The 23,563-nt window shown below is 59.1% G+C and overlaps 1 protein-coding gene across 6 annotated transcripts in view; it reads left to right on the forward strand.

Annotated features, from left to right (window-relative positions):
- AGPAT3 (1-acylglycerol-3-phosphate O-acyltransferase 3) overlaps positions 1-23,563 on the forward strand; it is a 90,871-nt gene that overhangs the window by 60,899 nt on the left and 6,409 nt on the right. For 5 of the 6 annotated variants that reach the window (XM_045774193.2, XM_087861841.1, XM_045774194.2 and 2 more), the window contains exons 2-7: positions 7,666-7,892; positions 14,457-14,626; positions 15,151-15,312; positions 16,238-16,391; positions 17,057-17,159; positions 19,520-19,595. In XM_045774193.2, coding sequence (XP_045630149.1) covers positions 7,715-7,892; positions 14,457-14,626; positions 15,151-15,312; positions 16,238-16,391; positions 17,057-17,159; positions 19,520-19,595 — 843 coding nt within the window. In that variant the 5' untranslated portion in view covers positions 7,666-7,714. Of the gene's footprint in view, positions 1-7,665; positions 7,893-14,456; positions 14,627-15,150; positions 15,313-16,237; positions 16,392-17,056; positions 17,160-19,519; positions 19,596-19,737; positions 22,417-23,563 lie in introns of those variants that run through there. The other variant, XM_045774196.2, reaches the window with a different exon arrangement.

A 23,563-nucleotide genomic window follows, 5' to 3' on the forward strand; every position in this document is an offset into this window, starting at 1 on the left:
CATTAAATGTGACAGAAATGTGCCCGAGCGCAGATACAGCAGGAGGTCACTGCACGTGTGAGGCGGGTCATCCGCAAAGCAGGTCCCACCGGTGGCTGCGGGGTGTGCGGGCCGCCAGCTCCGCTCGCCTCTGTGGGTCTGCTTGTCCGCTCAGAGGCCAGGGCCTCACGCTGCGTTATCGAGGCTCTGTAGTGGCTGGGACACCTTGCAGGCCCTCCCTGGTTCTTTCTCTCGGGTTTCTCGGCGTCTCTTTCCTGTTTGCTTTTCCAGATGAGCTGCAGGACCTGCCTGTGCGGTTCCGGGTGAGGGTGGGGGCCTGTTGGTATTTTCACTAGGATCCCGTTGCATTTATAAACAAACTTAGAAAGAATGGTGTGTCTTTCATGTATCGCTAGCACACGGCCCCAGACGTACCGCCCATAGCAGCCGCCGCCTCATTGGCTCACAATTCTGTGGCTCAGCACTCTGGGCTGGGCCCCGTGGGGAGGCCCTGCTGCTGGTCCCGCTGGACACAGCATGGGGCTGTGTGTCCTCATCGTCCCATCACTAAGTGCTTAGACCATGAGCGTGCTCCCCACTTGCGTTAGGGGCAACCCCTAGTCTCCTAGACCTCCAACTCTTCTGTTTCTGGCTGCTGGCGAGATAGGGGAGCAAACTAGGATGCTGGGGATTGAAGCTGGGGGAGACGCCAGCAGCCGGGAGCCCCTACCGTCGGTGCCTGGCTTCCTAGGTTGCTCCGGGGTCTCTGATGACCCCCTGGGGCCCGTGCCTGTAACCACGAAGTCAGAAGTAGCTACACCTCTCTGTCGTCTCGGTGCCTTAGTGACTTCACTTAGAACTCGTGATTGGACATTCCGAGATCGTGGCTCTCCGTCCGCTGTCTCCTCTCTCCACGGCTCCGCACTGCTCGTGGTCATGGCAACGCTTCGGTTACAGCCGCTTCTCTTGGGCCGACAGGATGCAGACCTGTCGTCTGCAGATAGTGATGATTTTACTCCTCCTAGAGCGTTCGACTTCGCGTTGGTTCCAAATGCTGATGAGGTTGGACCGGCAACAGGATTATTAGCAGAGTAATACGTCCTGTCTTCTGGCCAATAGAAGGGTAGGGTGGCCCCTGTAAGTGCATTTACTCAGGGACTAACGGCAGCCCCTTAGAGCCTCAGAAATAGGATCGTGTTTGTCTAATCTGAAGTTGTAGTTGGACTCCTAGAAATACCTTTTCTGCTTCCTGGCCTTGTTAAGTAACACGCAGACGGATACAGCCCTTTCCCTCAGCACCGTGGCGAGCTCAGGGCGGACAACAGTGGCTGCACTGTGTTCTCATGCGTGATGTCATTGGGGGGGGTGCACAGTGCCCCCGACGCCGGCCACCCTCTGAGCTGGTGCCCCCCCAGGCCGCAGGCTGGCTCTGCCCCGCCGCGTCGCTGTCAGCACGATGTCTGCCACCAGCGCCCCTGTGGCCCCCTGCTCACATCACATCGGCCGTGGGCCGGGGAACCACCCAGACACGCTCGTCCGGGCCGTGCTTACAGTAAGAGCAAGGAGGAGCCCGTCAAGGAGCTAGAGTCCTGCTGTGAGTGAAGCGTGTTTGCTTCTGGAAGGCCCGGCCGGCTGCTGAGGAAGCCTGAGGCTTGGTCCTGGCTCTGGGCTGCATTTTAGATGCTTGTGTTGCCGCCTGCATGGCTTAGGGTAGTTCGGGAGTGTTTGAGAGAATGCGCTCTCTCTCCTCTTGTCTCTGTTTTCAGTAGTCTGTCCTGTTCACAGAGTGTGTCCCCCGGGGCCGCCTGACGGCGAGAACTCTGCACACGCACACCGAACACCGGGGTCACGCCGGGGGAAGCCCCTGTGTAGCCAGCAAGGCCTCGTGTTGTGCCTCCGGGTCAGCTCTGTGGGCCACCCGGGCCGGCGCTCACGTGTGGGCTGGGAGAGCGGCTGGGGAAGAAGGAAGGGGAGGCTAGCGGCCACCTTACCCTGCCTCGCGATGGGCTTTGAACGTGGGTGACCGAAGTCCACAGAACTCAGCCGTTCTGACCCTGTAATTCAGACCACGTACCTAGAACGTAAAAAAGGATGCATTTCTGGCGTCTTTCACATCTTCTGCCTTCACCAGCCCATCTGCCCGAGGTTACATCACTCTCAGAGCGAGCCCTCAGGCCAGGTGAGGCCGCCGGGCCGTGGTCACAGTGGCTGGATGGCGCCGGCGTCTCCTCCTGGGCTCTCGGGGGCCGGGCTCGCAGGCCACCTGCAGAGGCAACCACAGTGCTGCGTAGGGGCCACGGCCGTGGGGGCGCTTGATGCCATCGGAGGGTCCCGTGCTGCCTCCCCGCTGTGACGTGGACACGGGGGCGGGGGCAGAGGCGTGAAAGGTGCAGAGTCCACACATGAATGAAATGGCAGCCCCTCCGCACATGGTCCCCGGCCGCCACTGTGACGGTGTAGAGGACGGACCGCAGGTGACCTTGGTTTCTGTTCCTGTGCAAAGGCTTTGTTGGAAATACGGGGGTTTCCACAAAGATGGGAGGGCCCTGGGAGGATATCTGGAGGTCAGACCATTGGACTGGCTAGGTCATGAAGAAGAGGGACAAAGGGACCAGTGCCGGGCAGAGAGGGTCCACGGGCGTCTGGTGATGGGCCTGCCCTTGAGCTCAGGGTGCCGGGCCCGGCTCGTTCACCGGCAGGCCCCGGGCGGTGGCGCCAAGCTTACCGGGGGATGTGGGAGCGGCCGGCACGCTTCTCAAGTTACAGGGCTGGGAACAGGCCCGCATACCTGCACGAGGTGCATGCCCTCGCTGGGGCAGCCGGGTCAAAGCTGCTGGGTCAAAGCCCCACCGACCAGGCGGCTTCAGCCAGAGCCGTTCACTCCCACAGCCTGGAGGCTGACGGCCGAGATCAAGGGCTTGGCAGGGTTGGTTCCTTGCAGGGCTGTGGGGGAGGAAGCTGCTTCCAGAGACGTCCCCGCCCCGTGTCTTCCCATGGTCTCCCTCTGTGGGAGGCTATGTCCTAATCTCTTCTTCTGAGGACACCAGCAGATTGCATTACCGCCCACCCCATCACCTCATTTAACGCAATCACCTCTTTAAAGACCCTGCCTCCAAATACAGCCACATTCTGAGTCCCAACCTATCTTTTGGGGGACACAGTTCAGCCATAATGAGGGGTGCCCCGTGGGGTCTGAGTGCCCAGGCCCTCACGTGATGGTGCCGAGCTGGCCCAAGGGGCTTCTTCACTTCCCCTGACGGCCCTGAGCCACAGGCAGTTCGGCGGCAGGAACCGCGGGCTTGGAATTAGCAGCAAAAGACCGGGAGGGACAGGGTGTCAGAGCCACAGAGGGTCCCTGCTTCCTGGGGGGTGGGGTGCTAGCGCTGGTATGGTCCCTAGCGCTTCCGGCCCCACGGGAAGGAAGGCTGGCTGGCTTCCCCAGAGGGCCAGCGTCCCTGCGGTGGCCGGGGGCACCAGAGCTTCCCCATGAGGCTGCACTGCTGCTCTGTGAACAATTTTAGCTCAGTCTCGCCAAGCCACCTGGCCCGCTGCCCCTCTCCGAGTCAGTTCTGTGCCTTCTAGCCCGGAGGGGGTGGCACACCCTGTACCCCCACTTCGAGGAGGGGGGAGCGTGCAGCTTGTCCCCTACCCCAAAAAGGGGGGGTCCTGGCAGCTCGCCCAGGGGCGCAAACTCAGGAGGCAGCCACCTCACTGTCAGGATCAAGCTGTGTAGACGCAGGCTTCTGGAACATCTAGACCTATCACCTAATGAAGGGACTTAGAAACAGGCCCAGGCTTCCTCCTTGCTCGGCGACGGCATCTGAGCGCTAGTGAGAAGATGCCACATGAGGGGGACAGGCTGGCTGTCCTGCCTCCAGGCCCCCGAGAGTGTGCCGCATATGCAGTTGGCGCCTTCTGCGGCCCGGGTGCTGGGGGCTCATCCAGGGATCCTTTAGGTAGGGTGACGGGACAGGTGACGGGCTGCGTGTTGGGCCTTTTCTCCTCTCCTTGTGTCAGACACATACCTCGGGGAGCAGCTTTGCGGCCAAGGGCTGGGCTCTGGCTCCCCTGTCCTGACCAGCAGGTCTTGAAGCCTCTGGGCCTCAGTTTCTTCATCTGTAACATGGAGGTCCGGACTCCAAGAACCCAACATTATAGCCATTGGGAAAACGCAAACGAAGATTGCCGTGTGATACCATGACACCCCGGATTGGACTCGGACCTCCGGAAGAGTCATGCGCCGTCAGGAACCGGATACGAGTGAAATCCCCGCGGGCACAGCGTCGCATCATCTGGAGAAGCTCAGATGAGCGCGCCCCAGCGCTGCGGACCGTAATCCTGGCACGTCACCACACGTCCTGACACCGAGCGGCCGCAGCGGGAGCGCTCCGAGCGCCGTCGTGAGTAGCAGAGACGACACGCGGACGACGTTCAGGAGGGAGCGTCGCCCCGCAGCCGAACGCGAGCGTGGGCGTTCCTGCGGATTTCCGTCAGAGAATCTCAGACGCCGAAGCCCCATCTACTACATTACGATAAGGTCCCGCCGAGGAGGTGCACAGGAGATACAAACCCAAGGGAAAATAGGGCGAACTAGGTTTCCTGACTTCACAGAAGAGCTCGGAGCTGTGCGTTTTGCACAGACAGTGGTGGTGGCCGGCGGGCACCGCGGGCATCAGACCCCACGGGCGGCATTTAGCAGAATGGCTTTCTATTTAAAAAATAAAACAACGTGCCAGAGTGTGTGCCCCTTGCATATTTGGGTTTAAACGTGCAGAGCCTGACTTAAACTTGTCTGGTGATACTTAAGCCGTTTTTAAGTGCTCTCGGCAGCCGGAGTCGTGCCTCCCCCACCGCACTCCTGCTGCACCCATCGAGGCCGAGGACAGGCTGGGGGTGTGCGGGCCGAGCGGGGCAACGTCCAAGCAGACGGTCAGCACCGGGTGCTCTCGTGGGGTGGGTGTGTGGGAGGACCCCTGGACCACTGCAGCTGACGTTCCTTAGGACGGAGTCTGGCCCACAGGGAGCAATGAAGTCATGCATTGGGACCCCAGTTCCGGGGCATCTGGGCCAGAGACTGACAACCCAGGAAGGTGACCAGCAGCAGGGCAGAAAATGCCAGCCTCAGGAGAGCCCAGGGCCATGCTCACCCTTGGGTCCCGGGAGCCCAGGAGACAGCAGGTGGGACCCACCTAGGGTGACTGGGAGGACAGGGCAGGGTGGGAACGTGAGCCGTAAAGAAGGCTAACGGTCGGAATGAAGCTCCGGGCCAAGACCAGCCCCACGCCACGTCCATCAGCCCTCGTCAGGACCCCTGCTGAGCCCCGGGCCTGGGCCAGGGAGGCCAGCTGGACCCCGGACACCAGCATTCCAGACAGGAGTGTGTGGTGCTGGTGGCGAGGCCATGAGAAATGTCTAGGGGTGGGTGCCGCTCTGCAAGGAATTCTGGGGATGGACTTTCAGACCAGAGATTCAGGCAGCCCAGGGACTGGTGCTTTGTAACCTCGGGGTTGAAATAGTTTCCCGAGCGAGACACTGCGTTCACATAGAGACATGGGCTCGAACGCGCATGGCCAAAGGCTGCACACGGCTCGACGCCATCGGCAGGTGAATTGGCAGACCGGAACCTCGGCGCCATGGAAGGTCGCCCTGCGTTCGGGCTGAACAGTGGTGCACACGTTGTCCTGAGCCACAGGGTGGGTCCCGTGTGCTTCTACTCACGTGAGCCTAGAGGAAAGGAAGCTGGGTCCACGGTGCTGGAAGCTGGTGGCGTTGCCAGGGGCTGGGCGGGAGTGACGGGAAGTTGCCTTGACCAGGGCCGTGGCTTTCCAGGTGCCATCACTCTGCACACCAGTGAGCGCATCTGAGCTGTGTGTGAGCTGCACCTTGGTAGACCTGTACCTCGTGCCCCAGTGATGGACTCAGCAGGGTGGCCACAGAACCTAGGAATCTGCTTTTAAAAGCATCATAGCTGATAGGGCAATCTTGGAGCTGGCTTCTGGGGACCCTGGTTATTCTGAGCCGTGTGGCAGGTGGTGGGGGTACGGGTAGAGCCTGGTCTCCGAGGACAGTGGGGTGCAGAGAGCCCGCCGTGTACCAATCAGGTGCCAGAGACTGGGCAGCGATGCAGGGTCTGGACAAAGCCATTAGCTCTAGTGTACGGAAGGAGTATGTCGGCAGGCTTGGCCTGCTGGCGCATTCGAGACTGTGCTTTCCCGAGGCGCCCCGCCCGTGGAAGGAATGTGGACGCAATCTCAGTGCCGGCCTTGGAATCTGGTCCTACTGCTTCTCACGGTGTGACCCTGAACAAGCCACCTCTCCGTGCTTCTGTTTGCCCGGAGGCAAGTATTTGCCGTGTCCCCAACAGCGTCGTAAGAAGTGTCTCTGCTGTCCCCGGGTGTTTTTGCCGTGTCCCCAACAGCGTCGTAAGAAATGTCTCTGCTGTCCCCGGGTGTTTTTGCCGTGTCCCCAACAGCGTCGTAAGAAGTGTCTCTGCTGTCCTCGGGTGTTTTGTGTCCTTTACACCTGGAGGGTCACTTACGGTAACTGCAGAGTGATGAGTCAGTAACAAACCATCCCAACACTGGTGTGAGACTAACACTGCCCTTCGTTACCCTCTGTGTCCCGGGGTCAGCACTTCAGCCACAATGGGCTGGTGAGTCGGGGCTGCTCGTGGGGCTGTGGGCCTCCGGAGGTCTGACTGGGTCTGGACGGTCAGCTGTCATGTCCAGGACCCATGGCTCAAATGTCCTCCTGACACGGCAGCTGGCTCCCCCCAGAGCCAATCACGTGAGGACCAGGGGCCGGGCAGAATTGTGCTTTTGCGACTCAGCCTCAGAAATCACAGCGGCCTGTTTCCAGCACAGTCGGTTTGGTCTCAGGGGGGCAGCTGGCCCCCTGGTGCCCCCAGGTGTGCTCAGTTTGTCAAGTGAAGCAGGACCTGCCCCAGAGAGTTGGGGAGCCTGTCTCACTCAGAGCCAGCTCTGTGCCCCATCCCCAGAAAGCACGCGGGCCCCTCTCCCGCCAGCCAGGTCTGCAGGTGCGTCGGCCACGGGCAGCCCTGAGTTTGGATCACAGCTCCCTGCTTGGTTCTCTGCCACGAGGGGGGTACAGGGCAGCTCACAGAACAAGCAACCAAGAAATGTGAGCTTTGGGCTTCACCGTTGGAAGTAAGAAAGGCATGTGAAAGGGGGAGAGAAACGGGTTGGGTCCCTGGGTGAGTCACCAAGCTGTGTTAGAGCCCAAACAAAGGCCGTCAGCTTCCCGATGCACCACGGTTTGGAAACTGAAGAGTTGAGGTGGTGTGGGTCTGTTTTTACAGAGATTTCATGTGCAGTTTGAACTTCTAAATGGTGCTAAGAAAGTCTAAAATAAAAACTATCTGTAATGCTTTTTCCTAGAGGTGATCAATCACTAGCAATATTTGGGGGCATTCGTTCTAGTCTTTTCTTCCTTCCTTGTGCGCGTGGGCTGTGAGCGTGTGGTGGGTGCGGTGAGTGTGCGGTGGTGTACGTGCGGGGGGTGTGACATGTGAGTGGCCTGTGTGTCACTTCCAGAAGGAAAGGCCGCAGAGTGTGGTGTGGGTGAGCCGCTGGCCGGGGGCTCTGCTGCGAGCCCTGCGATGTCTCCTCCGCGTGCAGCCGCCGGGTTCCGGGCGCCCATCCTGACCGCTGTCCCTGTGCTTTCCAGGACGGCTGTTCTCAGTGAAGGACCTTGCACTCGCTACTGAGTAGCGACCATGGGCCTGCTCGCCTACCTGAAGACCCAGTTCATCGTGCACCTCCTCATTGGCTTCGTGTTCGTGGGGAGCGGGCTGGTCATCAACTTCGTCCAGCTATGCACACTGGTCCTCTGGCCGCTGAACAAGCAGCTCTACCGCCGGCTCAACTGCCGCCTCGCCTACTCGCTGTGGAGTCGTGAGTGTTGCCCGCGCCGCGCTCGCCGGGGAGGTGGGGCCGGGCGGCAGGTGGGGAGGGACGGCCTTTGTGCCAGACGATCTCCCTGCCGGGCGGGGGCCCTGGAGGTGGGGAACGCTCCCATCGTTGTGACCGGAAGGCGTGGCCTGGCTGGCGATGCCCACACCGGGAACGGAGGGGCTGCCCAGGAGTGGCCGGCAGACGCGCTGAAAGATGCTCAGCCCCGGGCTCCCCACTGGGTTGAGCCGTATGACGTTCCAACGGTCGAGCACTTGGACCCACAGAGGACGCGGTTTTGTATGGTTTAATGTAGTACTTTGGATATTTGAGGACAGACGTAAACTCGGTTCGCCGGCTGCCAGGACACGGGCCAGTCTCGTCCCCCGCAGGCTCGGCATCGCGAGGCATCCGCAGGTGGCCTGTCCGCTCTCTGGTACATAGTGAGCATCTGTCTGGGAAAGACGAGGCCTCTTGCCCACCTTCGATTCAATATACGTGTGTCGACGCGTGTGCGTGTGCGCGTGTGTGCGTGTGCGTGCGTGTGCGTATAGAGTCAGTCTCCACCTGCCGGGTGGACGGAGACGCCAGCGCTTGACAGCAAAGCCCACTGTTGCAGAGCTGAACGCGGGCGCGGCGGCGTGCGGGGCGCCCGGCGCATCATAGGAGGGCGCCTTGCCGGCGGTTTCGGCACCCGAGGCAGCTGTCCTTGGGGACCGGTAGTCCACAGAGCGAGAACGTACCTGGGAGTCACCCGCAGAAGCACGTATCTGTACAGATACTCTCATTTTATCACTTTTACGTGACCACGAAACTGGCTGCCACCCGTCCTGGGGACGGAGTACGGTGAGTGCACCGCGGACGCCCCGCAGCCGTGACGAGCGCGGGCATCTCCCCGCTGACACAGAGCCGTCTGCAAAATACGTTTCCATGCCAGAAAGGAAGGTACACGACAAGGTGCTGAGCACAGTACCGTTTTCTCCAAGCAGCGTGTTCGTGCTGTGTGTGCGCGTGTCTGTGGCTGGTCGTGGCTGGAGGGTCGCCAGGGGTCGCCAGGGGACTGAACACCCAGGGAGTGAAGGAACGAGGGACTTCTACTTTTTAGTTCTTTATGTTTTACTTTTGCTTATTTACTGCTTGTTTGGTTTTTATTCTTTTCTGACTTTGTGTTGTTTACATTTTTTAGCTTAAGACCATGTTTCTTTGATAGTAAAGAGAAAACAATACCCATGTTATATCCTTTGGGAAACAGTGGGTCTCCGTTAGCCTCCCAGCTCGGGAGCAGAGACGGGAAGACTGCCGAGGAGGCCCGGAGGCCCGCGACATCCCGCGGCCTCGGCCGAGACCAGCGAGCTGGCCTGTAACTCTCGCTTGCCTTACACGCGTCATAGCTTCAGTTCCAGGGTTGGGTTTCTCTTTCAGATAAAAGAAGATTTTTGTAGGGGTAGGGGAGGGAGAATTAAAAATCCGATCGTGGGAAACATACAATGAGCTGCTCGTGAGTATAATTGGGTGAGATGAATACATGCCAAAAGGGCAAGTACTAATTAATAAAAACTAAATTGTGGACTCGACCTGAAGCAGGGTTGTAAGGTTGAAACACTCCCCAGCAGCTCAGTCCTGGATGAGGCTGGCTTGTCAGCGCATGGCTGGGGGCACAGGACGCAAAGGGAACCTCTCAGCCCCCCATCCCCTCAGCAGACAGCGGGGAGTGGGGTGCTGGCACAGGGCCTCGAACTTGCCTTCCAGGGCCCCAGCTGGACCCGCTGCAGGCCAGGAGCCCGGATCTAAACTGGACCCGGAGCCGTGGCTGGGGTGGAGCAGGTCAGCAGCGCCCCTCGGGATCAGCAGATCTGGGTCGACACCTCCCACGTTAGGTTTGCGGATCTCACAGATGAGGGCAGAACAAACGTGGATTCAGTCGGAGGACAACAAACGTACAGCAAACTCAGACAGAAGACACCGGACGGCGACAAGAGTCAGACAGAACTTCCGTAAATGGAAATTGTAGAGTATCGTGGGAGTGAACTCCGCGGATGGCCGTGATGTCATGTCGGACCCAGCTCGCGGGAGCCTGGGCATAGCGGCCGCGAGTGTGCGGCAGAGCCCCGGGAGGACAGAGTGACGCGGGGCTGAAAGGGGGACGGGGAGAGAGGCCAGGTCTGTGGAGGGGACGCGGGCAGGCGGCGCGGGAGACAGAGGACCCTCCAGGGCAGGCAAAGACGCGGTGCTGTGGCTCCACAAGGACAGCGCGCTCCCAGCAGGGAAGATAAACCAACGCACACTCAGACCCGCCCCAGGGAGGTCCCAGACCCCGGAGCCAGAGAGCAGGTGCAGAAGCACCCAGACAGGAAAGCCCGAGGGCCGGCAGGAATGGACAGACGGACCGACGGCGGTCCCAAACGGAGGTGACATAGGAAGTCTGAGGCCAGCCAAGAGTGCAGCACTCACGGCCCGCGGTTACGCACCTAACGTTCCCGTTGGATAGTGCTCTGTAGGGCGAACGCAAGCGCCCTAACGGCAGGGTCTTGGGTGCCGGGAAGAGCGCAGCCAGAGACGCTGGTGACGAGGCCCGTCTGAGCCACCCTATTAAGTAACGACCATGCCCAGTTTGTGGGGCCCAACCAGGCGCGGCCGAGCGGGAGTGGGGGGAGGGGAGGGAAGGGAGAGGGTGTTGGGGAGAGAGTTCCAGTCCCACTGGTCTCAGTTTCTGGTATTTGCCAGGAGGACAGCGGCTGTCTCGACATCAGACTTCGCTGACGAAAGGTGGGGTGGGAAACACATCAGACTGACTTGAGAACTCTTAGAAGAAGACAGGTTAAAAAAGCAAAGACAAATCCATTTTTGTAAAAAAGACAACAAGGTGGAGGAAAGCATGAAAACAAAACCTGTCTCCCGGCAGGAAGCAGACTGGAGGGAGCCCCTTGTGCTGGGAGGAGCCCAGACGCCCGCGAAGAGCGCCGGCCTTCTGTTGTTGAGCGCGAGGCTGTGGGAGCCCCCGAGGGACCCGCTGAAGCGTCCCCCTCCGAGTAGGACTGGGTGGAAGGCTCCCCCAGACTCTAGGGGCAGGCGCTGAGGGCTGGGATCGCATCACTGTGTCAGTGACCCTGAGCCACTGCGGTGTGCTTAGCTGGCCGTGTACTCCTCACCCCGTGATGCCCGGCGCCCTCCCGCTGGCCACCCTGAGCCCGTTCCCAGTGTGACCCTCGGCCGGCCCCTGGCTCCCGCTGGCCCGGCCACGCCGAACCTTCCTGGCTGGAAAAGAGAGAGAATGGCCTCCCTTGGAGCCAATTGAGTCAGTGCAGGCAGTGTGAGAACAGCGATGGCCAGCGAGTGGCTGAGGCAGAGAGCTTGCTCCTTCTGAATGAAGGAGATCACACGGAAAAATTAGCGCCGGGCATAGGAGCGCACGGGCAAACCTCCTTCAGAACGCTCCCCCGCGGGGCCGGGACCACGGGCACGGATGGCAGCCTGGCAGCCGCATGTCGCGATCCATGGAGAGAGAGGCTGCTGGTCTCCCGATGAGCGGGGCAGGCCACCCCCGGCCCGCTCTCCCCTCGGCTGGCAGATGCAGCCTCCCTCCGATAGAGCTGCTCTCCTGGACGGGGCGTGGCTCGCCCTCGTCAGAATGTCTGTAGGGGATTTGGGGTGTCTGTCCATCTGTCTTCAGTCCTCCCCGCTGGCCCCCTCCCAGGCCAGACCTCTGGCGTGTGTTCAGGGAGGGCGAAGGTCCGAGTGCTGGCCACGGCGCGGGGGTGCGTTAGGAGGGCAAGCCCGCCTGCCAGCGTGCGTCTGCGTGTGGGAACACCACCTGTGTCCTCGTGCGCACCCGGCCTCCACCCACCCACGCACACCGACCTGGCAGCTCTGCTGTGGCGATGACCTGGGGAAGGCCCAGGTGTGGTGGTGACGTGCTCTCTTCCCTCCGTGCCCAGGTGGCATACCTGTGTTTCTGGCAGCCTTGGGGCAAAACCCACATCCTGTGCGGTGGTCCTCCACCTGCAGAGTGTGGCTGGGCTGTGCCCCAGTGTCCTGGCCACTGTCCGCACTGGGCGCGAGTCGTGCGTTTGCTCCGCGGCTTCTGTCTGGGAGGCAGTCGTGGAAACGAGGCGTGCGGACACACGGTTGTGACCGTGTGTGAGGCATGTGTCGTCGAGCCTAAGTGAAAAAATGGTTGCGAAAAATATCTTTTTTAGAAAATTCAGTGTCTTGTGTTAGTCCTAGACACGCACTCTCTCTCCCTCCGTCTGTGGTCTCTGGGTGTCTCTGAAACACAGGGGTGGCGGGGAGAGCCGGCATTCCTGCAGCATTAAGCGTGAGGCGGCCATGCTGCAGAGCACCTGCGGAGTGGGGGCTGCGACGTCCTCTCACAGGTGGGGCCGCACAGCTGGCAAGGGGGCCACCGAGCCAGCCTGTGGCTCAGCAGCGTTCTGCACGGCCCGTGGTCCTCTCAATGAAGGCTACGAAAGCACAACTTGCACGTGTCCGCGGCGGCATCGTTCCCAAGAGCCCACAGGGGGAGTACGTCCAGCGATGCATGAACGGATAGAGAAAATGCGGTCCGTATGTGCAGTGGGAAATTATTCAGCCTTTACTCAGGGACTCCTGCTACAGCTGGCAGCACGGGTGAAACCGCAGGACGTCGTGTGCAGTCCCAGAAGGACATCGTGCCGCCCCTTTCCGCTTGCAATCGGCCACGCCCTAGGGGGGCACTGGGTTTGTGATGCGGGGTGCCGTCCAGCCCTGGGCCCGGCAATAACGGTGCGGGACCGTGCGCTGAAGCTCTGTTAGGACGACGTGTCTCAAGTGTTCTTACTAGAATAACGGAAAGAACGCCCCCAGTCCCCAGCAGATGGCTTCAGAAACCACAGTCTCCACACGGTCCGTCGTGGACCAGCTCACCCCCGGGACTTTGCCCAGGCCCTGCCAGGGCTGCTGCTATCGGATGAACGGTAGCCATAGGGAGCGGGAGTGGGAGCGGGAGCGGGGCTCCTGGCCGCATGGGCAGCTCCCGGCTGTGTCTCTCCTGGGGGAGGTGGCTGGGCCCGTCAGCAGGGGACACTTCTGGATGTGCAAGCGGCCGGCCTTGGGGCCTCTGCTTTCCTTTCTTTTCAACAGCTTTACTGAGACAAAATTCACCCCTTTAAAGTGTATGGTCCATAGAGTCCAGTGATTTTGGTGTATTCACCCCAAAAAGAAACCCCACACGCATTCAGTCACTGCCCATCCCCCCACCTCCTGCGATCAGTCAGCTGCTTCCTGTTGGTGGGCTTGCCCGTTCTGGACATTGCATATACAGTCCCTACAAGTCAGTCCTTCAAGACGGATTCTGCCCGAGCAGAGTCAGGGACCAAGGGAGTGCCCAGCACGTGCGCGGCAGCCGTCCCGGCATGCGTTCCTGGCACCGCCGTGCGGGGCTCCCGTGTCTCTGTCCCCAGGCAGGGGAAGGGGTGCCTCTCTGTGGTTTTGGGTGTCCTCCCAAAGGCAGATGGCGCTGAGCACCTTCCCGTGTGCTTACGGGGACCTGTCTGTTCGGATCATCCGTCTTCCAGGCTTGCGCCTTTCTCCAGGCCATGAACTCGGGATAGCAGTGGCCAGGGCCAGCAGGGTCACTGCTGCCGAGCTTGCCTCCGACAGGCGGCCTTTTCCGCTGACCCTGCCTCGTGTTGCCCCGTGGGTGGAAGGGACCGTGTCTGAGGGTCAGACCTTCCATCCGGCTCCCACCTTGAGGAGAAGGAAGGTGGGAGCCCAGAGGCTGCAAGATCAGCAACAGGCCGGGGGCAGAACTTACGCAGCCCTCACCTCGGCTGGGCTGGTGGGGGTGCCCCTGGGGAAGGAGAGAACAGCCCTCCGGTTCTGGGGTGCTAACGTCATGAGCGGTGGCCCATGGAGTCCTCCAGAGGCCCTGTTAGGAAGCCACTATTTTTTCCTTTCTGTAAATGGGGAAACTGAGGCCCGGGCAGTCAGGCATGGAGCCCACTCTCCTGGCCTCCATCCCCAAGGGCCGGTCCCATCAGAAGATGGATGGGCTGGTGTCGAGCACAAAAACAGCGGGGCTGTCCCGTGGCGATCCTGAGCCCGAAAGTCATGCTTCTGGTCTGCGAGGTCACCTTTTGTGGGACACCTGGCCGTGGTGGGCATGCGCCAGCTGATGGTGGCTCGGCACAGCCACACTGCCGACCACGGTGGCCCTGGCGCTGGCCGTGTGCGTGCACCCGCCCCCCGTCCTCCCATTCTGTGGGTAAAATTGACCGTCCCTCAAATCACAGCACATGTGGGAATCATAATGGAACATAAAGACATCCATCTAAAATTACAGTTTTCCTCCACTTCTGCTTTCCTTTTGTCTTCTCCCTGACTTTTGCTTAAAAAAGGTAATTATAATTTTGGAAAATTAAATTTATGAAACATAAACCATCAAAACTCATTTCTAGCAGGAAGTCCGACCGTGGACGAACATTCTGTAAAAGTCTCCTGAGCACGGACTTGGCCTGTGCCTCCCCCAGTGGGGGCCGGATCTGAGCCCAGCCTCCTGCACCTGCTGACGCCACTCCCCTGTGTCCGCAGAGCTGGTTATGCTGCTGGAGTGGTGGTCCTGTACGGAGTGCACACTGTTCACCGACCAGGCCACGGTGGACCGTTTCGGCAAGGAGCACGTGGTCATCATCCTCAACCATAACTTTGAAATTGATTTCCTCTGTGGGTGGACCATGTGTGAGCGGTTTGGCGTGCTGGGGGTGAGCCACACAGGGTCCCGGGGAGGTGCTGGGGTCTGGGTTTTCCTTCCCTGCTGGTGTAACCCCTGGGCCCTCTGAGCCGAGTCTGAGGTCAGGTCAGCCCTCAGCTCCCCAGGGCTTGGCTTGAGCTCAGGTTTATTGCATGACCTCCCATGAACCCTTACTTACCCAGAGTCCCCACAGAGCTCCCTTGGCCAACTGAGCTGCCTCCGGGAAATGTCAAGGGCCCCCTGAGGCAGGCCAAGCAGTGCACTGCAGTAAAAGCAGCTGTACTTGGCCATCCCAGGTCACCCTCAGGCAGCCCTGGGCCTGGCGGCCAGAGAGGGCAGCCCTCCCTCCGCCAGGCCTGTGCCTCAGTTTCCTTGTCTGTAGGACAGCAGGCCTGCACCCTTGGGGTCATGTGGAAACCAGCGGCCACGGTCAGAGCAGGGCCTCCTCGTTGACAGCAAAGTCACCAAACACCAAGCCAGTCCCAGGGGCGCCTGCAAGAGTCTTGGTCCTCACCGACTGCCCCCTCCCTCCAGAGTTCCAAAGTCCTCGCAAAGAGGGAGCTGCTTTATGTGCCCCTCATCGGCTGGACGTGGTACTTCCTGGAGATCGTGTTCTGCAAGCGGAAATGGGAGGAGGACCGGGACACTGTCATCGAGGGGCTGAAGCGCTTGTCCGACTACCCCGAGTACATGTGGGTGAGTGCCCCGCGGCTTCAGTCCGGCTGACTTTAGGCCTCCTGACCCCCCACAACCTACGTGATTCGCTGTAGCCGACAAGAATCCTGCACCAGGGAACAATTTCACAGTGGAGCCAGGGGCCCCACCCTCTGAACCTTACAGGCTGGGGGGCCCTTCCTGGGCCACCTGCTTCTGCCTGCCCCTCTGCAGACCCGGAGCCCTGCTGAGGGGGCCTGGAGAGGGAGCGAGCCCCCTTCCTGCATCCCTGCTCATTTGTACGATGGAGCCGCCCTGAGAGCAGCTCTGGCCCCTGCGGGTACCTGCCGGCCCTCCCCGGGGAGGGGGGGCTTCTCTGCAGGGAGCAGCTTCCGGGGAGCAGGGCTGCAGAGCAGACCCCAGGGACCCTATGGTTCTGGCGTCAATTTGTGCTTCAAAGAAGATGTAGCCTGCTCTTGAGAGCATCCACCCCTCAGGCCCTGGGCTGGGGCTTCCTTCTATCCTTCCATCCACTTCCATGAGTCCGAGGGGCCAGCCATGGGAAGTAATGGCCGTGGGTCAGCTGGAGCACTGCTTCTCCCTCTGCTCTTTCGGGCTCGGGGTAGTTCTTCGTCTCGTTTCTAACGCTCACGTTGAGGCAAGTGCCTGAAAGACTTCCTATTCTGCGCTCGCCCGTCAGGGGGCAGCTGCCGGGGACAGCTTCCTGTTTCAGTTCTTGACGGGGAGCTGTCTTTGCAGTCTTTGAGAGTCAGTGCCGTGCTGTCCGTTGCTCTCGGAGGGCTTCGTGTGGTCGGAGCGTGGGTGGCAGCCCTAAACAAAATAACACCGTCAATGACACCACACTTGTCCCTGGAGTGTTCTGTCGTTGCTAGAAATCACAGGCTCTGGGAGTGGGCACAGGGGAGCCCATCGCCTGGGGTAACCCCTGTCCCCTCTCGGGTCCTAGTTCCTCCTGTACTGTGAGGGCACGCGCTTCACGGAGAAGAAGCACCGTGTCAGCATGGAGGTGGCCGTCTCCAAGGGGCTGCCCGTCCTCAAGCACCACCTGCTGCCTCGGACCAAGGGCTTCACCACGGCGGTCCAGTGCCTCCGAGGGACAGGTAAGAGGCCACCGCCGAGCCGGAGAATGCCGCGCTCTCTGCGCTCTGCGGGCAGCAAGACGCGGGCATGATGTGTCCAAAGCTACCTAAGTGGATGACATGCGAAATACGGGACGGCGGGGGCCAGAAGGGAGAGCCAGTAAGTGGAGTCCCCGTGTGGAAGCCGGTCCTAGCGCTTCTGAGCTGATGAAAGGCTGGCCAATGGAATAAATGATGAGTAAATCAGTAATGAAAAAGTTATGTAACCGAAAACCTTATCAAGGAAAAAATACATCTATCTAACGAATCCCAAAGGAGGCAAGATCAAAGAGGGACAAGGAACAGGGAGTACGAATAGGAAGCATCCAGACAAGCAGTCTGAGCGCAAACGGGCAGGAAATGCAGTAACGTGGGTCCCTCCCCCCGTGTGCGGAGATGAGCCTGCGGGACCAAGGCGGGCCCCTGTGCAGGGCCAATCAGGGCGCCTGTGTGGGGCCGAGTGGGGCGCAGGGCCAAGCCGGGTCCCTGTGCAGGACAGAGCCGGGAGCCTATGCGGGGCAGAGCTGGGTGTGGGGTTGAGCGGGGTGTGAGAACAGTTGCGGGTCTGGGGCTGAACCGGATGAGGGTACGAGCGCGGGTGTGGATGCAGGTGCCAGCCCAGGTCTCACCCCGGCCTCTCCCTGCAGTTGCAGCTGTCTATGACGTCACGCTGAATTTCCGTGGAAACAAGAACCCGTCTTTGCTGGGAATCCTCTACGGGAAGAAGTACGAGGCGGACATGTGTGTGAGGTGAGCCCCCCCTCCCGGCGTCCCCAGTGCCTGGCACTGGGCCGTCCCGGCACCCGGGACTGCAGATGTGGGGACAGACCCGAGAAGCACCAGCTCTCCTACAAGGTGAAGGAGTGGGTGTGGGTGAAGGCAGAATGTTCTGGATGCTCCCAAGAGGCACAACCTCTCCTGCTGGAGGGAGCACAGAGGCTTTTTAAAAGGGGCTGAGCTTCAGCTTGGACAGTGGTGAGGATTCCCATAGGCAGAAGGTAAAGAATAAGCCAGGGGGCTTTCTCTTCCTGAAATTTGCAGTGGGTTGGCTCAGAGGACGTATAGGTTCTCTCACTCCACCCTGGGACAGGGAGAGAGCCCCGGATCCTTGCCCTTAGATCTCTCGAACCAGCGGGGACTGGCTGGCTCACCAGGGGCCCTGGCTGTGGCTCCGACCAGAACACATACTGTGGTCCCCGGCCGTGACAGCAGCGCTGGGCTCAGTGCCGGTCCTCGCCCTCGCTGGTCCCTGGATGGTCAGGGGTGGGCTGTGGTTCACACAGTCTCAGCTGCCCCAGGTCCAAGCTGGCGGGTGGCAGAGCTGGCCGAGCCTCCTGGTCCGGCTCCAAGCCGGTGCTCACGGCCACCCCACCGGGTTGTGCTGCCCTTGGAGTGGACAGTCACCTCCTGCAGGAGAAGACCTGTGCCTTACTCTGTTCATTTTCCCTTTGTTGCAAAAAGCATGGAACTATACCTGATCTTATTTTAACAGATATGTTCTTAGAACTTCTAAAAGCTTCAGTGTACTGGTTTGTAATACTAACCAATTGGGTGTTGAAGCAAAGCAGTCTTCCAGTGAGTCCAAAACATGCTTATAATCAAACAAGCCAAAGCTCTCACAGGCCAATGGAGATTTTCTCTTCTGAGTCCTTTTCCTGCTCCCCTGCTGGTGAAGTCGCAGTGGGGCAAGGCCCGGGGCATTCGGTGATGGGGGCCTGAGGCTCCCCGCGCTCACTCGGGCACTGGGGGCCGGCGTCCTTGAAGGGGCTTGAATGTATTCTGGGAGATAGATGCTCATAGTTTTATTCCTTTTTTATCCTTTTAACTTCTTATTCTGTACATTTCATGCTGCATGTAGCAGACCTACACCAGAACCTGGGTGTGGTTCTCTACTACGGGGCAGAGGTGCGGCGGGGTGGGGGTGCGGCCGGGCGTAGATACTGCGGGACGCGGGTGCAGCGGGATGTAAATACTACGGGGCGCAGGTGCAGCGGGGCGTAGATACTGCGGGGCGCGGGTGCGGCGGGGTGTAGATACTACGGGGCGCAGGTGCAGTGGGGCGTAGATACGGCAGGGCGCAGGTGCAGCGGGGGTAGATACTGCGGGGGGCAGGTGCGGCGGGGTGTAGATACTGCGGGGGGCAGGTGCGGCGGTGCGGAGATGTGGCGGGGCGGAGATACAGAACCAGGGCAGGGTGGGCAGGTGGGTTGCGAGCCTTCAGGCAGTCGTCCCTCAGCAGACAACGCCTTCTGCACGTCCTCTAACCTGTGGCACACCGGTGCCCAAGACCGTTAGGGGTCCACAGAGTTAGAGCATTTTTGCTTCCGAGGGGCCCTACGTCTCCTCCACTCCCCGTGAGCGCACAGCAGGTTCCCAGAGGCTGCGTGAATGTGGCACCAGCCTCGCTCCCGGGTCTGACGGCACGTGTCCTTTTTCATTTCAAATACGGTGTCCCGGGCGCCCCCTGCTGGCGGCCTCGGGTACTGCGGCTGCCGCGGAAAGCCCTTCCTGCCCTGCTTGTCTTCCCGGGAGGACACGTAGCTCCTGGGCTGGCAATCCGCTGGTGATGAGGATTACAGATAAACTCGTCTCTTTGCCGAAGTGAGCTGTTGTGAGTTACGATTAAAGTTCTGAATCTCCATTGCTTTTCATATTGGAGCAAGTAGATTTCATTTGTGAAATACATAATCCTCTTTGCCTCATGGAAGACACTCCCAGGTTTGAGTGCTTCCGAAGAATGAACTTTTAGGAAAGACTGAAACTCCTGCGGGAGCTGACCAATGCTCAACGTCCTCAGTGGGACGGGGGGCACGGTCTGTTCCATTAAACTGCTGCGGAGCACCCACCATGGGAAGAGTTGGCTGTGCCTCGGAGAGGAACACAGCTTCCCACCCTCCGTGCCCCCCGCAGCCCCCAGGGCACCAGGCGCTGGCTCCTCTGTGCTCCGGGTGAATGCCATTGATGTGTGTGTGGTTTTAGAACTCGAGAGTGAGGCAGGAGCAGAAAGGTGGGGCCAGCCAGTCACCCCACCGTGCAGCGACCTCCCCCTTTTCTGTCCGATGCCATCCCACGGGTAAGCCACTTTGCTCTCACTCTTCTTAACCAAACAGGAGATTTCCTCTGGAAGAGATCCCACTGGATGAGAAGGAAGCGGCTCAGTGGCTTCATAAACTGTACCAGGAGAAGGTAAAGGCACGCGGCCTTCCCCTTCCCCGGGGGCTCTCGTGAAAGGTTTCGGAGGGGCGGCTCAGGGCAGGCGGGGGCGCGCGCACACTTGTGGAGACGGGAGGACCATGCGGCTCTGAAACACTTTGTACCTTCTTTCCAGTGTCTTCCATTTTTCTTGTGGGACATCAAGACACTAGAGGAGGGTATAAAGGTGACACGGTGCCTACGTAAGCGTGGCTGGTACCCTTTTATCACGTTTGTTTCATCTCTTCACGTAAACAGCTGATAGGCCTACAGGCTACACACACTGTGTGTGTGTGATTTATGGAAGAGACACAATCCAGGGGACACGGAGAGACCGTCATGCCAAGCACACCTGTCCCTTCTCCGTTCCCCCACAGCACGCTGCCCCGAAACGTGCCACCGTCTTGCTTTATACGCACGAACACACAGGACACAGTGTTCTCATCTTCAGCGTTGGGGGGGCTTAGAGAATGACAAGGTCCTTTCCACATACAGCAAATAGCCATTTAAAGGCACTGGTGAGCTTTTAAGAAAATAAGGGAAATCTCTAAGGGCCAGCAAAGAAGGTGGAGCTGAAGAGCAGGTGGCAAGCCTGCGACCCGGGAACGCCTCACTCCTCCAGTGGCCTCTGCTGGTCCCCTTACCCTGGAGTCTTGAGTTTTAATGCCTCCCCAGCAACAGTAGATAAGGGTTTGACCTCATTCCAGGCAGGAGCTCTCTGAGAGTTCTGCCCTCGCATGGTGAACTGAAAGAAACCTACCTACCAGCAAGAGAAATGACCTTGACGCTCACCTTTCTCCTCTTGTCGCAACAAGGTCTCCCTGGGGACTCATAATCACAGGTCAGCCCTCAGAGGGCTCTGGGGCTTGAATTCATACTGGCAACATAATTCAGGGAGAACAAAGCCAAAATATCAGCACAAGTGGTTCCAGGCGAGTCACTGCCGAGCTCCTGGGGGAACACGTGCAGGACCGAGAGGACACGTCCCAAACCCCAGCTGCTCAAGGTTCCTGCAGGTGAGACTCTGCTGGAGACGAGCATGTACCCAGGCCCCATGCGCAGGGGTCACAGCCTCAGAACAGAAGAGGTGAGCTCTCCAAAACCGTTAGCCGGCGGGTCCACAGAGACTGAAATCAGGGTGTTTGAAGTGATTGAGCACAAAGAAGGAACTGAAAACAGAAGAGCAATACCTACTGAAAAGACAGGTTTGAGAAAAACCAAGTAGAATTTACAGGCACCAAAAACCTAGTCATTGACAGTAAAATCTCGTTTAATAGACTAAATGGCAGATTGACACAGCTGAAGAGAGAGTTAGTAAACTCAAAGGTCGAGAAGAAATTCCTCAACGTAGCACAGAGCAAGTGCAGACATAAAGGAAGCTAAGAGGACCAGAGGCTAGACCGAGAGTCCAATGTGTAACTCCTGGCAGGTGCAGAGCGAGACAGGCGTGGGGAAGAGCAGATGTCAGAGATGACACCTGTAAAGCTTCTGGAATTCATCGGGTTCGAGAAACACAAGTCTGAAACGGTAAATAAAGAAAAATCACCCCCCACCCCAGTTGTCAATGAAATTGCAGAATACGAAAGACAATGAGACGATCTTAGGATAACCGGAGAGAAAAGACGTGCTTGCTGCAAGGGAATGACTATGAAGTTGACATTAGACGCATCTTACTGTGTCAGTATCTCTTCTAAATGTCTTACACACGTGTTAGCCTCTTAATCACACACACACACTGACATACACATACGTTATACATGCACACACACATTAAAAATAGAGTAAGCCCAGAGAGCATAGAACAAAGAAAATAATTAAAATAGCATACATCATTTTAACAGAAAGCAAAGCTACAAAAGAGTGAGTCAGCTGTACCGGATGCTTTTCCTTTAAAAATACTAATAAAATAGCAAACCGTGGGCACGACTGACCCGTTAGAAGAGTGATAGCATTGATAGGAACGAAACGGCAAGCCAAGCAGGGAGCAGAGGAGACTAGTGTGAGAGTAGTACCACTAGCGTTATGCTCATACGTTTGAAAACGTAAGTAAAATGTGTGATTTCCAAGAGTATAACCTCTGCAGAAGAAAACTAAAGCCTATACGAAGAAGAAACGCAGTGTGCGCGTCCGTGTAGATGCAGCGGCAGACGGGGCTGGAACACACTGGGCTGCAGAGCAGAATCCGTCTCGGAATCCAGGGCAACGTGCGAGAGTTTGAAACTCGTACACCTGCGAGCAGCGTATCGTTCAACGAAGAGCAGCAATAATGGCACCTTGTGGGGAAATAGGGCGTCGTGCGTGTTCATCTGCGATGATTCGGTCACGCTGAACGGAGGACGTGTCATCAGCAGAACCAGACCCTGGGGACACAACGCACAAACACACCGACTGCAGCGTGTGCGTGGCACCCACGGCACTCTGTGCAGGAGGTGGCGTGGCGCGCGGGTCGTGCGCGGGCCGTGTTCACACGCACGTGCCTGTTCAGTGCAGGTGTGGACGGTGTCGGGGGCGGGGGAACAGAGGGCCCAGCCAGGACGCAGAGGCCTCTGGACGTGACGGAGTAGGGGCCTCATCTCTGTCCCTAGCATCAGAGGCAGCAAGTGGCGAGCTTTGACTTATCCGACTTTTTGGGGTGTTTTCCGTTTGCCACGCTTCTCTGTACGAGCGAGATGTGTAGTGACATTTTCAGTTGTTTTTGTGTCACTTACCAATTCAATTTACTTCAAGAACGTGGTGGTCTGTTTTTATCTCTGTCAGTCACTGTTGTGTTTATATTGTCAACATTGACATAAATAGATTTAATTCACTCCTTTTATTTTTTTTTAAAAGGTCTTTTTTTTATTGCTTTTTTTTTAGAGAGGGGGAGGGAGGGGCAGAGGGAGAGAAAGAATCTCAAGCAGGCTCCACACCCCGCACGGAGCCCGACGTGGGGCTGGATCCCACGACCCCAAGAGCATGACCTGAGCCGAAACCAACCGTTGGACATTAACTGACTGAGCCGCCCAGGCACCCCTGTTTTTAGTTTAAGTAAACTCTGCCCCCAGCACGGGGCTGGCACTCACGACCGGACTGCACGCTGTACCAGCTGAGCCAGCCAGGCGCCCCTGCCTCACTCCTGCACCGCAGGGGGACAGCTGTGGTCGTCCCGCATCCTCCCGGCTGTGAACAGTTAGGTCGTGCCCCACTCTCAGCAGAGCGTATCTCGGAGACACACACTGACGCCGTGACCTGGGGGCCTGGCCTCTCTGCACTTGGCGAACTTTTCCTGAGTTGGGCTTCAAAGAGACCGCCCAGGGTGCGCCCCGCAGCTGAGCGTGAACTGCCTCTTTTGTCCCCAGCTTGTGAGTAGAGTGGGCCTGGATGGCCCCCTGCCGGGCCGGAGGCAGACCCTGCAGTGACCCGGCCCGAATCCTGATGCAACAGCTTCCGAGAGGCGTTGACAGCTCACGCCTTCGGTATTTGCCGGTCAGCAGCAGAGGGACCCAGAACCGGACCACAAGGTTGCGCCACACGGTTTCCCCATTCGGCAGACGTGGGAGCTGACCGGCGGGTGTGGAGCGGGCCGTCCCAGGCCTCCCGGCCTCTTGCCCTCACCCCTGCCGCACGATCGGAACGGCAGGCAGCGGGGCGGTGAGGACGATGGGACAGGGTCCTGAGCCCAGTGCTCTTCCCTTCCTGGCCGCTCGTGTCTGGGCCACGGCGGCCGAATGCCTGCAGGCTTCAGGGAGGGGACGCCGGGTGGATGCAGTTGGGGTTCTGGAGGTGTTGGCGGTGGAGATCCTCCCTGCAGGTCCAGCAGGGGCTTGCGAGGGGAAGGAGGAGGCGGGTCAGGTGAGGAGTCGGGAGAAGGAGAGGACAGGGGCTCTGAGACCCAGCTCCGTGAGATCACCTCTGCGGGCCGGGCCCAGCATCTCCTCTCAGTGAGACAGACTGAATGTGAACGAGTCTGAATGCCCCCGTGT

The sequence above is a fragment of the Ursus americanus genome, chromosome 4 (assembly GCF_024610735.1).
Source record: "Ursus americanus isolate L20-20 chromosome 4, mUrsAme1.1.p, whole genome shotgun sequence".
NCBI lineage: Eukaryota > Metazoa > Chordata > Mammalia > Carnivora > Ursidae > Ursus > Ursus americanus.